The sequence below is a fragment of the Strongylocentrotus purpuratus genome, unplaced genomic scaffold (genome assembly GCF_000002235.5).
Source record: "Strongylocentrotus purpuratus isolate Spur 01 unplaced genomic scaffold, Spur_5.0 spur5_scaffold_9, whole genome shotgun sequence".
In the NCBI taxonomy this organism is placed as follows: Eukaryota; Metazoa; Echinodermata; class Echinoidea; order Camarodonta; family Strongylocentrotidae; genus Strongylocentrotus; species Strongylocentrotus purpuratus.
In genome coordinates, this window is record NW_022145615.1 from 8623210 (window position 1) to 8638549 (window position 15340).

General features: G+C 36.7%; 1 protein-coding gene across 2 annotated transcripts in view; it reads right to left on the reverse strand.

The window, feature by feature from the left end:
* Positions 1–280: 280 nt before the first annotated feature.
* LOC583805 (homer protein homolog 2) overlaps positions 281–15340 on the reverse strand; it is a 32247-nt gene continuing 17187 nt past the window's right edge. For both annotated transcript variants that reach the window (XM_783699.5, XM_003723297.3), the window contains exons 2-10: positions 15126–15282; positions 11266–11397; positions 9212–9346; positions 8509–8621; positions 6477–6633; positions 5442–5555; positions 4913–4993; positions 3923–4098; positions 281–1609 (exon numbers count right to left, since the gene is read on the reverse strand). In XM_783699.5, coding sequence (XP_788792.2) covers positions 1600–1609; positions 3923–4098; positions 4913–4993; positions 5442–5555; positions 6477–6633; positions 8509–8621; positions 9212–9346; positions 11266–11397; positions 15126–15282 — 1075 coding nt within the window. In that variant the 3' untranslated portion in view covers positions 281–1599. The remainder of the gene's footprint in view (positions 1610–3922; positions 4099–4912; positions 4994–5441; positions 5556–6476; positions 6634–8508; positions 8622–9211; positions 9347–11265; positions 11398–15125; positions 15283–15340) is intronic.

Below are 15340 nucleotides of genomic sequence, written 5' to 3' on the forward strand. Positions count from 1 at the left end.
AACGTGATCCCAGAATGCAGAATGCTTAGCATCTATTGATTGTGCCAACAATTTTTGCATTTTATGTACACTTACATGTATAGCATGTAATCATTTAAAAGGATGATAAATGCTTGATAAATAAATAAAAGTAATAAATTAAATTGTTATTAAATACATTGATCTGCAGATCACTCGCCTCTTACAAGTGACCACTAACAACACATACAGAATGAGTAACACATATAACTGCCAGCATTTCAAAATTAGCCATTTTTTAATAGCAAAAACAAGTAGACTCATACACAGGCACATCCCCCCCCCCCCCAGTTTAAAGGGAGCATGAGGAGAATAACAGACTTCAAACACTAGTCAACACCCATTGTTCACTTCCCTTTAACCTATTTCAATTTCATTCAATGCCTGCTTAACCGCACAAGTGAACATGATGACGTCATGTGATGTATTCATCATGCATATGTATATTTCCCCTGCACGCGCACCACTTTGAATGAGGTTTAACAAAGTACAAAAAAAGCTAGCCATAGGTACGTGCTATGGCTATAGCGATTAGGGAGGCCATCACAACCAAGATAGACACGTTCTCGATTCTGGTAGTGGACAAGGTAGATGGCGCAGATCATCTGAATAACGTCATCATGCCACAGTTCACAGTTGACCTCGCAATCAAAAAGCCCTCATTGAAATGGTGAATGAACACCCTTGGAAGTCTTGTTCTGTTTCATACATTAACACATCGACTGCTAAATGTCATCATAGCAATAGAGTTAATACACGGACCACCCAGATCCATACGCAATGGGTTATAACACAGTATTCAATCTTGACCTCCCTAGGTAAGGGTCAAGTACCCTGCATTGCTACATACAGCATGTTTGCCTTCCATGTACATTTTCAGCATTTTTTTTCAGCCATTGACGAAACACAAATAACAAAATGATAATACACAACGTAAACTTATAGAGACAAAGTATCAACAAAAGCATGTACTGTAAAAGTAGAAATAATAATAATAGTAATGTTGGATTCTTATATAGCGCACGTATCAACCTTTACCCGGCTATGCTAGGCACATCAATTTTGTGTTAAGATCAGCAAGCACGAATTTTAGAACTTCCGAAAATATAAGCATGAATTCCTATGCATGTTTTGAACAGGCTGAATTGCGTGCAACGCCAATTTAAGAACCAGGGAATATATTATGTGGTCGTTCAGCGCGAAAAATTAATAATGCGAAATATGACATCGTTTACATCTCATTGCAAGTACATGTACATACATGGATAGCTTACATGTACATGCCTCACTTTGATAAATCATCAACACAAAAAAGATAAATTCAATTTTCATAAAAGTTTGTCCACTTTCTTCAGTCGCTAGCACAAGCTCACCCGAAGAGGCCGGCTGCTCTAGTCCAAGCCATCCTCGAAGAGGCCCAGCACTTTCCAAGATCGTTCCATAGGAGTAAAAGAATGTTGTACTATTGCAATGTGGTTCAGCTTGGATGGTGGCCATTGAGAAGTAACATGGAAATGTGTGGTCCTTGTGTGCATCATCCAGCGGTCAAACTGACCAAAGGATTGTTGCAGCTATAGGGCATCAATGGTTTCTTTGGAAAGGTATGAAAAAGATGAGAGCGTTGTAAGTTAAAACCAGTCGGAAAAATATACTACCGGTAAATGAATGCTATTGCTGCAATGTGTAGGATACAAACTGTTCAAAGAATAAAAAACTCACGAAATTGCATCCCCCATAATATTTTTTTCTTTAACCGAAGTACATGTATACAGTGTACATGTATGTACACAGATGTTAAAATATATAATGATGATTCTCCAAAACATGTATGATAAAATTTGTGGCTATGCGAATGCACTTGGAGCTTTCAGAGTTTTCAGTTGATTTTACACCCATTTGCTCCCCCCCCCCCCCCCCCCCCCCTTTGAAGAAAAAAAAGACCTGGCACCATTCAGGGCTTTCTTGTAGAACAAAACTGTGTGTATAATCGTATTCTGATATGTAAATAAACAATCAACAACAAAAAATCAAATCATAATGATGTTACTTCTAGTGCAGAAGGGTCAGGCTATATAGAAATTTAAAAAATAACAATAGGGGCAGTTACACTGTCATCCAAACACGCCAAAAAATGCCAAACCGGAGCCTGGCCGCGATGTTACCAAGGGCAACTACGCTTTACCGGCAGACATGCCAAGCCCCAAACATTCCAAAACGAAGTGTGATCTTTTGGCGTGTTTTGGCGTGTTTTGGCGTGTTTTGGCGTGTTTTGGCGTGTTTGGCAAGTATAACCGCTCGCAGTTGTAACATCGCGATGTTAGGCACGTGACTTCCGGCACTTCCGGATTGTTACCCGCGCTCTTTTAAACCACGTTCTTCCCGTGTGATATTTATAGCATTTCCATCGTCGCGCGTGTTATCCGTTCATTCAGCTCCGTTTGTTCCAATTCCGTTAACTCATCCTTTATTCAATCTTTGTTATTCCCGTCTGGCCATATCTGTCTAGTAGTAGTATTTGAGTGTTTTGTTAGATTAATTAATATCACCATGGAAGTGAACAATTCCCATTGGACTGAGGTTGGTGAGCTCTTGCTGTCGCCTCATAAAGTACCTAAAAAAACGAGCACGACGATCACTTTCCCTACGACGTCGGCGAATTCTCATAATTCCAATTAACAACGATGATTTTCTTAACCTTCCCATATCGTTTTTACTACTAGATTTCGATTGAATTTGGGAAACTGAATCAGCAGCCGTAGTCCGTACTTCGTAACTTATCCACTCTTGCCTCAAATACTACACGCGAGATAAACAAAACATATCGCATGCATGCGCATGGGTGTATCGCTATTTAGCTAGCTATAGCGCTAGCTGGAAATTGCGCGCGCTAAAAATCTTATAGCAGGCCGGGGTCAAAGGTCGGGAAGACTGCACATGCGCATTACCAACCGAAACACGCCAAAACATCGCTGAACAGCTCCGTCGGTGATGTTTCAGCACAAGTGTAACCGGGTGCACGAAACATCGCGACTTTTCAAAATGAGGTATTTGACAGTATAAATGCGCCTAATGAGACCAAATTGATAACAGATAAAGTGGTATAGCCAAAATAATATTGACCAATTAAATGCACTGTAGTAGACAAACTTGGTTTGAGTAAACAGGATTAAATAAGATTTTTACTAATAAGTTGTAGATCAAGTGGCCTTAAATGGCTTAAGCAACATGATAATCAAATGCACATGTACCCGGACATATGAACACTCAATCCAAAAATAACATACTCTATCATCACTGTCTGGTCACTACTTGGGCGTTAACCCTTGTTAATAATGTTCATGTAGAGTTCCATGCCCAATGCTGCTTTTTTTTTGGCACAACAAATTACCTAGAGAGAAAACTGAATTCTCCCAAAATGCCAATGTTACTCATGTAAGAATTGCAAAAGACAAAACTGATGAATTGAATCATACAATAGAATGGGTCAAGCCTGCAACACACTTGGTATAATACAATAAACCAATTAGTGAATGCACGTACATGGCTTTATTATTATAGTGTTCAATTTATACTCATTATTTGTATGTGCAAATTGGCAAAAAAAAATTAAAAGTGGAAATTTTCATTCTCATTGGTTTATGTAATATTGTATTACTATTTTCTAAAAAAAATTGGTGCCAATTTGAGGAGCGAAGCTGATTTATGAAACATCTGGGCCCTGTCTTACAAAGAGTTGATATTAATCGCAACTTATCTGCTATTGATATCAATCCCAACTATGTACATAAGAGATATGAGACTGTAAACTTGCGATTGATTGGAGGACTTGCGATTGATTTTGATCAATCTTAAGTCTTTGTAAGACGGGGGCCCAGAACTGGAATGGGTTCAGAAAAAAACTCACAATGATTTGCCGAGATGGATATGTAATGAAGCGAGCTGTTCTAGAGTACTTCCAAGCTGTTCATGCAGGGTTGTCATCTGCGTGCTGTTCTCCTCTCTCGTCGCCCTCTCTTGCTGAAGTTTCTCTTCCAGGTCAGTGAGGCGACTTGTCAGAGCATCTACATTGGACGTGGTTTTCTGACATGGGCAAGAATGGTTAAACTTAATAGAAAATGATACCATTTTGGTTTGGTTGATCTACCACAAACATTTACATCCACTAGATACTGGTTTTGTTTGATATATAAGTATACAATGTACTCTGAAACATAATCAGGAGTGATAGTGAGAGTTTAAAAAAAAGGCTTTAGAAATCGGAGCAAAGCGTTTGCTCGAGGCCTTCAAGCAAGACATGCGAAAACGGCACCTCACCCTCCTAATCTTAAATAAGATTTACATCTATCTTTAATAGGGAATATGACTTTTTGAACAGAAAAAAAGATCTCTAAAAAATTATTTTTAAAACTTAATAAATCAGGAAACTATCAGGCCTGCATAATGCAAATTATAGAATTGATTATTGTTTATTAACAGCACAAGACACTGCCACAAATCTTAACAGTTATCTTTCTAAGGTGGTATTCTGAACAGGTTGTTATCTTAAACTTTAGAGGAACTGTGTTGATTACCGGTATCACAATTAATTAATAATTGATCAAAATTAGGACAATTCATTGACTGAAGTCTATGCAAAGCTGGCTACATTCAATTAGATTTAAAAGAGATGTCTGCACAAGTAGCATTTAGAGCCCCCCTGTACCATGATACAGATGTTACAACCAAATTTCTCGTCAAGATGACTGGTCCAGGCTAAAGCATCTTGCCGGGTATAGAAGCTTCATATTGATGAAGTGACTGCATTTGTAAGTTTTCCTTGGCATTATACTACACATAAATTCATGTTTTAACTTTGGGGGAAGATTATGGATTGGTTCAAGTTATGACCTCATACCTCGAGTTCTGACGACAATCTAGTATTCTCCTCCGCCAAACCTGAAACTTCTTCAAGTCTCTTGGATAGGCCTTCCACTTCCTACACAAAAAATAAAGGTTCAGAGAAATGTTGCAGTCTTATAAGTGAAATCAGACATTAAATCAATATGAGCAGCAGGTTTATGACTTTCATTAGATATTGAGAAAAGGGGTGTTCGGAACACTTCCTTATAGGGTGTACAACAAATATAAACTAATTATAGGACATAAAAACTGTTACAGTAATGAAACCGTTTTGACAAATTAGGGTTTCAATGGCTCCCACACCTTTAGTGATGTTGGTGCTTGCTTTGGAAGAATCTCACTATTATCTATACATTCTGCAAATCAAATGGGTGTAAATGATTGATTAACAAATAAATATGAATGTATTTAAACAGATTTATTTATTCCTAAAATCAGAAGCCAGTTAGAGCAAGGGTAATACTGGAGCACCTTGTCTGGCAGACTTGTGCTGTGAAAATATCCAATATAAATATAATTATTACCTGGTCCTTGTTTTTGTGAGCCAGCGTGAGTTCCTGTACTCTGCTCTCAAGCTCTGCTGTATCACTGTGTCCATTCTGAGCCTCAGGTTCAACCGTTGCTTCTAACTCCTTCATCTACAACGAAAATCGATGACACACTCATGGTTAAAGGTATTACTTAGGTAACTTTGCCTCTGATTCTATACAAAATCCTGGATTTAGCTCATGTTGCAATGATAATTTTAAACCTTTACGTCAGTCAGGAACCCCCATGACTTTTACAAGCCGATCTCCTGTTTGATTATCAAGATATTTATGCTTGGAATTCAAAATTTCAAAAACCGTTTTAGCCAATGGTCTTTATAACACTACAGTCTATTGGGGAAAGTGAGTATGGTAAAAACCGGTCACTCAAAGATTTGTACTTTTTTGAGGCACTTCATGATCATTTTGAAGCGTGATTTGTTTAGGGCTTCAATATTACACCATATTACAGACACTGGTAACACGTACATGTAGGGCCATGCATCTCGGATTTAACATTGTTAAACAATGCCTTTGAAGGGTTCTACAGGTACTGCTGTGGTGATGGTTGCTCCAGTCAATTTTCTCACTCTTGTATTCTAGTCACACCAATGAGACTGACACCAGACCGACAACAGACTGACTAGAAAAAATAACAAAACCTCCAGTGGCCAAGGATTGGTCAGTTTAGTGTCGGTGTGCAGTCAGTATGACTATGGTATAACTGAATTCCATCTTCAGCCCTTGACCAAATACTATACCTAACCCGCAAACCATGGGTCTACTATCGGTATGCAAAGATACAACATATGACATTAATTACCAAGACAAATTACAAAATTAATCTAGATCATGACCCAAGATCTTCATTTTATTAAATAACATTCTTTGCTACATGTACTTCCTCTGCTTTAGAGCATCTCAGAATTAACTGATAATAAATCAATTAGATGATATCTTCTCCTTTTTTTCCTTGGGAGGGGGGGTTATCCAAACTAAATGAGTTTATAACTGAAAGCTGCTTATCCTTACCCGTTTCTTTAATCTGACATTCTCTTCTTTATATGCTGATAGTTGTCTCTTCCACTCTTCAACGTTAGAAGTACTCTCTTGCAGTGCAGTGGTCAGTCTGGCGTTATTATTCTTCAAAGTCTGGAGCTCCAGCTCCCATTTCTTGGCATTATTTGAACTGGAGAGTAAATAGAAATAGAGAAACATTGCTGTTAAAGTATGCAGCACTCCTCTGAAAGGTTACAGATCATCTTGAATGCTGGGGGGGGGGGCAACAGCATTTCCAAGAAAAATGAATATGTGTGTGTTATAAGATACAGGAATATGAACCTCCGTTTGCTTACAGTGTACCAATAACCTAAAACCATTTTTTTTTTTTTGGGGGGGGGGTACATTTACAATGTATGAAATCAATCTCAACAAATTAATGAAAAAAACTTAATCCTGCATCTATTGTCTAAGAGATAAGGGGAGTGTAGAAATTAAAGAAAACCCCAAGTTCAACATGGGTTTTGGTTGTGCCCTATTCTACGCAAGCACTTATGAGTGCGTCGAGTAGCAACACAGAATCCCTAACATACAATCCAAAATATGTTTTGGTGATTGGTACTGTATTGGTACCCTGTCATATTATTGGTACCCTTTAAATCTTTGTATTGGTACCCTTAAAATCATTGTATGGTACCTTTTAAATCATTGTATTGGTACCCTTTAATTACTTGTTTTCAGGATCCTTTAAGTCATTCTATTGCTACCCTTAAGTCATTATATTGGTACCCTTTAAATTTTTGTATTGGTACCCTATAAATCCTTTTTTCAGAATCCTTTAAGTCATTCTATTGCTACCCTTAAGTCATTATATTGGTACCCTTTGAGTCATTTTTATTTTGCACTACCGGTACTTCTATTGAGGTGATTTATCGCTTCATGTGAGAACAATGCAATATGATCTAGCCAAAGCAACTACCTAATTAAAGCACGTACATCCAGTCCACACATTTTATTGATCCACTTTAAGACATTTTATTTTGGGGTGGTTTTTATCGCTTCAAGTGAGAACAAATATGATATGATCTAGACAAGGCACCTGGCAAATATTCATGTACGCCTCACTGACGCAAGCATACTTAAAAACCAGGAGTGAAACTTGATTGTGTGATCTGATTCAATCTATGACTTAATTGAACAGATTTAATATCAATACGCACACAGAAACAGATTGAGAATAGATTTGTGTACAATTCAAGAGTCTGAAGGAAGGACAACAGAAAATACTTCTCTGTATAGATGTAATGATTGTACAATGAATCAGATATTAACTTGTCAATGATCTATCACAATCAACTACATAATTGTGCTAATTCATATAATTTTCCCTTTGGGAAGCTAACCTCATTTAATCCTTATGGATATTACTTGTAAAAACATGCAAATGTTTGTAATTGGATATTATCCTGTTCAGGGAATAGCTAATCTTGATATTTTTTTTTGAGGTTTCAATCCAGAACGATTGGGCCTCATTTTTCTTCCTGGATATGCTTGGAATTGTTAAATGTAGAGTACTTCCATAAAGAAATACTGTATACATGTACATTAACATTTCTAATCTGTCAAGAGTGTTTAAGTCCTCCGGTTTACCCTACCAAAATGGCCGATATGTGTGCCATAGAAAGATTCAAAATTATCATTATTATTATCATTATCAAATCAGGGTAATAGTATATCTGAAAAGTGATTAGAGACATCATTGATGTAAAGCGCTATGTAAACCCTGAATATTATCATCATGTTGAGTTATTTGCATTACGCACAGGGAGTTGAAGGTGGCTAGGGATGATCCTAGATCCTAGGAGATGTGAGTTGGTCTAGCGGCACGTTCATTTGGTCAGCTCTCTGTCTACGCCTACATACTGGCTCAGGCAACCCTGGTTCGAAACTGAGTCGTTTGGATGGTGACGTTTAAAGGTCGGTGCGCAGACGTAAATAATCATATCTGATAGATACATGTCTGTAAAAACCCAATTACACACACATCATTATTCTTATAACTTACCTCTGTGCCAATGCTATTTTGAGTCGATCATTCTCATACTTGAGCTGGGCATCAGATGAGGCCATAATGTGTACTGGGTTGGGTATCGAGCCAGTTGAATCCCCAGAACTTTGCTGCAAGCATTGAAAGAGAATGAAAAATCTTATCACCAAAAGGTAGAAATTCTTATTTAATCATACGTGTAACTCACACATAGTTCATTGCGTATTTTGCAGGAGAAAGAAACAATTCCTTAATGAAACCATGGACTTTATGATTAAAACACATGAAATTAAATCTGTTTCACTACCAAAAAAATCTGATAAAACTGTCAGTTTATATACATGTACGTACATGTAGACATGATTGTTAATTTGTTGATTGTACCTATAATATCTACTTACAAATTTCCTCTTTTCTAAGATATTTTTAAAGCAAATTTTCACAAGGAAGGAAAATACAGATTTACTGTAAATGCAAACGTTCAAAACTAATTGAAGAATTGGTGGATTTGTTAGACGGGTTTATTGATCTACAGCTTTGACAAATTCATAATATTCTTGTTTCTTTTAAATACTCACATTCTTTATTTATTCAAATACATAAAAGATTTTTTTTTTTTTTTTGTTGGGGGAGGGGGTGGGGGTGTTTTTTGTACATATTAACTTTCTCCCAAAATTTTAATGCCTTAGAGTGTGCAACCATTAGAAGTTTATAGCAATACCTTTGCATGGTTGATTTCATTGTTGGTGATCTTGGCCGATCCATTCTGGACGGGGGTAGAATCTATGCCTTTCTTGGAGGGTTCCGAGGTGATTTCTAATGCCGCTTCCTTTACTCTCTCAAACTCTTCTATGAACTGCAGGTTTGGGAGTAAGAGAGGAAAGGAGTAAGAGATCACGATGGAAGCTGAATCAGAATATACATGTAATACAGAGATAATATGAGAGAGATTACATGTAAGTTCAAGCTCATTTATTTTCCATAACATTAACTTTAAAACAAATAAAAAATATATTGATATAATATAAAAATACAAAATACCTACATGTACATGTAGAATCAACAAAAATTCATGTTGTAAGCATTGATAACACTTATGATATCATGTAAAGCATTGTGAAACTTGAGCAAGTACAATCTATTCAATTGTCCATTATCTCATTAAGAAAGACGTTAAGAAATGGAATGTCCATTTACAGAACATACAGGTTAACAGCTTAAAACTATGCATTACCTTAAACAAAGACATTAAGAAATAAAATACCGGTACCCATTACAGAACATACAAGTAACAGAGAGAAACAGAGATACATGCAGGAAGATAAATACGAACAAAAAGAAAGACACATATAAGAAGAGCATAAATATATTTTTAAAAATATATATATAATTTAGAGAGAGAGAGAGAGAGACGGGAGTAAGAAAGAAGGACAAGGATGGATGAAGGTGCATTTGTTAAGAGGTAGACAGAGAGACAGACACACACAGATCTCGAGAGAGGGAGAGAGATAAAGAGAGACAGACAGACATGTAGGAAAATCAACAGAGAAAGAGTTGTAGAAATATATACACAGTATAGAGAAGAGAGAGAGAGAGAGAGAGAGAGAGAGAGAGAGAGACAAAGAAAGGGACTGAGAGAAGTTCTAAATATAAAACACTTCCTTCAATATGCTCTATTTAACAAAAACTTGTCAACACTGTGCACTAACGAGAATAAATATGATCCAAACTAGATCTATAATCTATACAATCCCGCCTCCACATCAGAGCTTTGTAGAGGACACAACCTGGGGCGTGTTTCACAAAGACTAAGATCAACTTTAAGTTTGACTTAACATTGGCAGGCCGTTCATGCCACCGTTTGCTCTCACCATTCACTGGCATTGGTCTCTCAAGGGACGTACAAATCATGATCACAAATCTACTGAGTTTACATTTTTTGATAATTTATTATTGAAGGAAAAAATAGTATTGAAAGATCATAATGGTGAGATCAAACATTGGCATGAACGGCCTGCCATCTTTAGTTAAGTCCAAGTTAAAGTCGATCTTGGTCTTTGTGAAACACTCCCCTGGTGTGGACATATTTGTACACACACACCACGGTGAGTATGTGTAGAATGTAAACGCTATAAATCATTTGTAGTCATTAAGGACTGGGTCTTGACTATGAAAGTAGTTGCGTCCTGGAATTGATGAGCCAGCACAAGAATCTTGGACCGTTGTAATTTTTAGAGTGCACCCTAATAAGGAGCATCAAACCGTTAACGGGGGAAGTTCGTCCTGATGTCAAGTAGGTTTTGAACCAACTCAAAGATAAATTGAGTTCTGGTGAATCTGGTCATATGATTGCATTGTGAAAAAGCTGTGTGGACTCAGCAATTGGAAAAGGCTGATCATGAACACGTAGCAGATAATGTGCATCATGGTTTCGGAATCATCAAAATGATAAGAAATTGGCCCGGTCACATGCAGAAATTGAACTACCGTACACAAAAATGTGACATAAAAGTTGTAGTCCACAACCTTTGGCTGTTCCATGTCACATTTAAAAACTGAAGGCATTTGAAGAAGTACTTTTTCAGGGGACATGTTTTCTACGATACTCTTCCACATTAAGAAACTGTATAAAGAATTTAAAATTTCAAACATTCTTAATATTCTTGGTTCTTGTTCTTTTGAAGGTTTATTAAACACAAGCTACAGACCGACCTTCAAATACATGTAAAAGAACCTTAGAAATATTAAACTAGCTCTCATTAGGCTGATACGTACCTTGTTGAGTTCCATCTCGGTGCTGAAGCCCAGCCCGTAGACTGTGTTTGCTCTGGTGTCGGCCCACTGCCCAAACTTCTGTGAGGTCTTAGTGAAGGTCATGGTAGATGAAATAGTGCTGTTGATAATCGCCTGAAATGAGATTTCAAATCATATTTGGTCAACAAAAGTCAACAAAACAAAAGATTAAAGATTTAAGATTATTTTATTGATCAATATACATGCAAACATTACATTTTACTTCCAATGGCTTTTTGGGGAGGCTCTGGCCTGAAAATATATACGGTAACAACAACTTCCAGTAAATTTACGGTAATCAGGAACTATTAACACATTTCAATTCTGTGATGAGATAAATCAGGGTTTTGCTTATTTTTTTTGACATTTTGTTTTTCTTCTCAAATCTGTACCTCTTACTTCTGGACCTCTCGCATGGAAAAAGCTTCTAGTTTTACATTAACATCTTTCTAATGACCTGCAAAGACCCCCTGTGGAAATATAGCAGTATTTACAACTACACTGTGGTAATAAACCAAAATATTTTAAACTTCCGAAGACATTTATTACACTTTGTTCTTCTTGAATACAAGTTGTAATATTTAGTACATTACACTGTACATATGTTCATGCTTCAAAGTGAATCAATCATAGATGTGAGAGAAAAATTATCACTGCACAATTCCAATAGGCTTCTCTCCACATACCAGAAATATATTCTGCACATAATATGTAAAGTACTAATTTGGGGAATTATGGAATCTCTGTAAAAAAAATGAAACAAAGTGCCTGTACGTACACATTTCCTGTGCTCAATTTAGTATCAAGTGTCAATTTGATCGAAAGTCAATCTCAGAGATTTTCTTCTTTCCATTTTTATTTTCTTTTTTTCCTGCCGGCTTGTGGCTACTATTAAGACAATATCCTGTTGATTTCCTGTTCACAAGTTCCAATACAAGTGGAGAAGAAGATCCTCTTTTTACCACGATCATATTGTTCCTTCTTAGAAATTTGTTTTGAATTAATTCCTGGTTCAAGTGTACTAAAAACATCAATTTCTATGATTATTTAGCCTTGTCATATATAATATACATGTACATGTATATATGCAAGTCCTACATGTAACATCCATTACCGGTACTTGTTAGAATAAAATGTAAAGAATTGTATTGATATTTTGTAGTCAAATGAAAATTGGAAACAAATAGAGGGTTTGTTTCTAATTGTACTTTATAATGACTGTATAGTGTATGTACATGCATCATACATGTATACATGTATGATTAATTGCCAGACTTGGTTGTGCATGCCTCCCCCACCCTCCTATATACACAAATCCATGTACCATGACAGAACCGCTATAAATGAAAGGGGCCTTGTATCTCCCTCACCTCCCAGGAACATATCAATGACACAAATCCATATTTGATATATTTGCTTCATATGGGGTTGGGGTAAACATCCTGTGCGACAATGACTACATCAACTTAATCAAATTTGATAGACTATTCCTGTAATAGGCTAAGACAGGATTGGTGTAGCTTTAATCCCTCTTTAATCTCACTCAATCATATCTGTATATATCTCATGACAGGTCAATGACCTTGCAATTACGATCCCATCATCTGATATGACTGGCAGTCTATCAATAGGGCTAAGTACAGAGCAATTATAGTGACACACTTTTATTTTTAAATCAATTTGCGTTTCGAACCTCACTTACAATGTACATACTGTACACGTACATATCCATGTACAACCCAGCACCACAAATGTCATCTGGGGGGTGTTTCATAAAGCTGTTCGTTAAGTTATGCATGACTTTAAGAACGACTTGTATATGAAGTGCCAGATAGGGTGCCCAAAGTTTTTTTTGATATTTTAAATAACCTCAATTGAATTATGGCAACAAATATACTTTGCAATAAAAATGTTTGTTATCATAAGATATGTTAATCTACATCTGCACAGTTCAATTTTATTTGATGTATTTAATAATGATTGAGCATCCCATTTGGCTTTTATTGGGGGTGTTTCATAAAGCTGTTCGTAAAGTTACGCATGACTTTACGAACGACTTGTATATGAAGTGCCAGATAGGGTGCCCAAAGTTTTTTCTGAGATTTTCAATAACCTCAATTGAATTATGGCAACAAATACTTTGCAATAAAAATGTTTGTTATCATAAGAATGTTAATCTACATCTGCACAGTTCAATTTTATTTGATGTATTTAATAATGATTGAGCATCCCATTTGGCTCTTGTCGTTCGTAAAGTCATGCGTAACTTGACAAACTCTTTATGAAACACCCCCCAGAGATGATATCCTTTAAGTGACTGTAAGTCTGACTCTAAATATGGAGATTCTGAACTTTATCATGTACTTCGCAAGACTTTGATGTTTTAACGGCTGCAGTCACTGAGAGAAGATAGAGAATATTCAAACTCATCATGAAAATTTTCTTTTTCTTTTCAGAGAAGTACATAAAAATGTCATACATGTATACGTGATTACATGGAAGATATGAAGACGTCAGATACAATGAAGGCTACAGTAACTTCTTGGACAAATTCCCAATTCTGACATCCTAATTTTCTATTTCCTTCATCCAAATTCCGCCTATTTATCAGCCCACTTTTAAATACCTGAGTTTACAAGTGGGCTCACTCAACAAGACATGTACACTTGCCTTCTTATCAGAAGGTTGCGTGTTATAGTGAACTTCATAAACCATAAAACACCATAACGTGGCAATCTCCACTGGAGGGAGTGTCAAGGATTTGATTTCCAAAAATAACCATAAGGAGAAATTGGCATTCAGCATGCCTCATACTTGTTCATGTACGAAAGAGTAGATTATTGGACTATTAATTTAAGAAATTCATAACTTTGGGGAAAATATGAAGTATTATGCCAATTTGCTGATCTCGTTTAATAGCTGATCTCGAGTTCAGGCAAAGGAACAGTTTTGCTGCATTTTGAGAAGGACCGGCTTCAAGTCATTCTAAATCTTCCTCCGAGTCCTAGGCAGTACATGTAGATGGGTACATACTGTACAACTACGTACTGTAGGGTAAGATCAACACAATATGGTTCTAATAAAACTTGCTTCATGTGCTGGAAATTACATTCAATGAAAACCACCTGTTCTGGTCGATTCACCGTCAGGACAGCTCTTTAGTCTTTATCATTGATGAAATAAATACCATGAGCTAATGTTGCCAGAGCAAATGACAGATCATCAATATTTGCTGGGAGATGTTGCAGGCAAACAGCCGCAAATTCTAAATGTTCAATGAAAATTGGCAGGATGCATTGTGTAATATCATCTGTTTGGAAGCCAGAACGGTGTTAACTCATACATGTATATATTATTTTACACATAGTTATTACGCCTTTTGGCCTCCAAAGAGATATTTAATATGTTGTCTATCAAGTCTATTTTCAGAAAGTATATTACAGCTGCAATTACACTGCGATTTTTCTCACATTTCGGTGTTTCGTTGCAAACTGCTTAGCATGGCAACTACAAGCAAACACGACAACGAAAAACTAAAATCGCAGGAAACACCAACTCTGGAATGTTTCTTTTTTAACGCCTGCCAACATTTTTGCAACTTGTAAATCTAAACTTTGGTACAAAGCCGGTTTTTCGTCACGTGACTCTCCTTGCTTCTCTGCAATCGCACGCAGAGTAGCGACAAGTTGCGCATACACACTACTCACCAAAATAGTGGTATGAATGAGCAGACACCAATGTTTTAATTATTATTTAATGGGTTTTTCCGAGTAGTGTAAATGGCAGTCAAAGGAATCTACGATTTTTCAAAACGGTGTTTGGGATGTGTGAACGGGCCTTACCTTGGATCCATCCACGCTGATGATCCTGTAGCTGTTGCGGGTGCTGTCAAAGAAGAAGGAGACGGTAACGGCCTGTTTGCTGGAGGGAAGCCAGTTCTTCTTCGTGTTTGGATCAATTTGGAACACATGAGCCCTGGTCGTGAAGATGGGCTGCTCCCTACATAAAGAAAAATATAATAATAATCATAGATATATGTCCAGAGATTTAAAGGGTA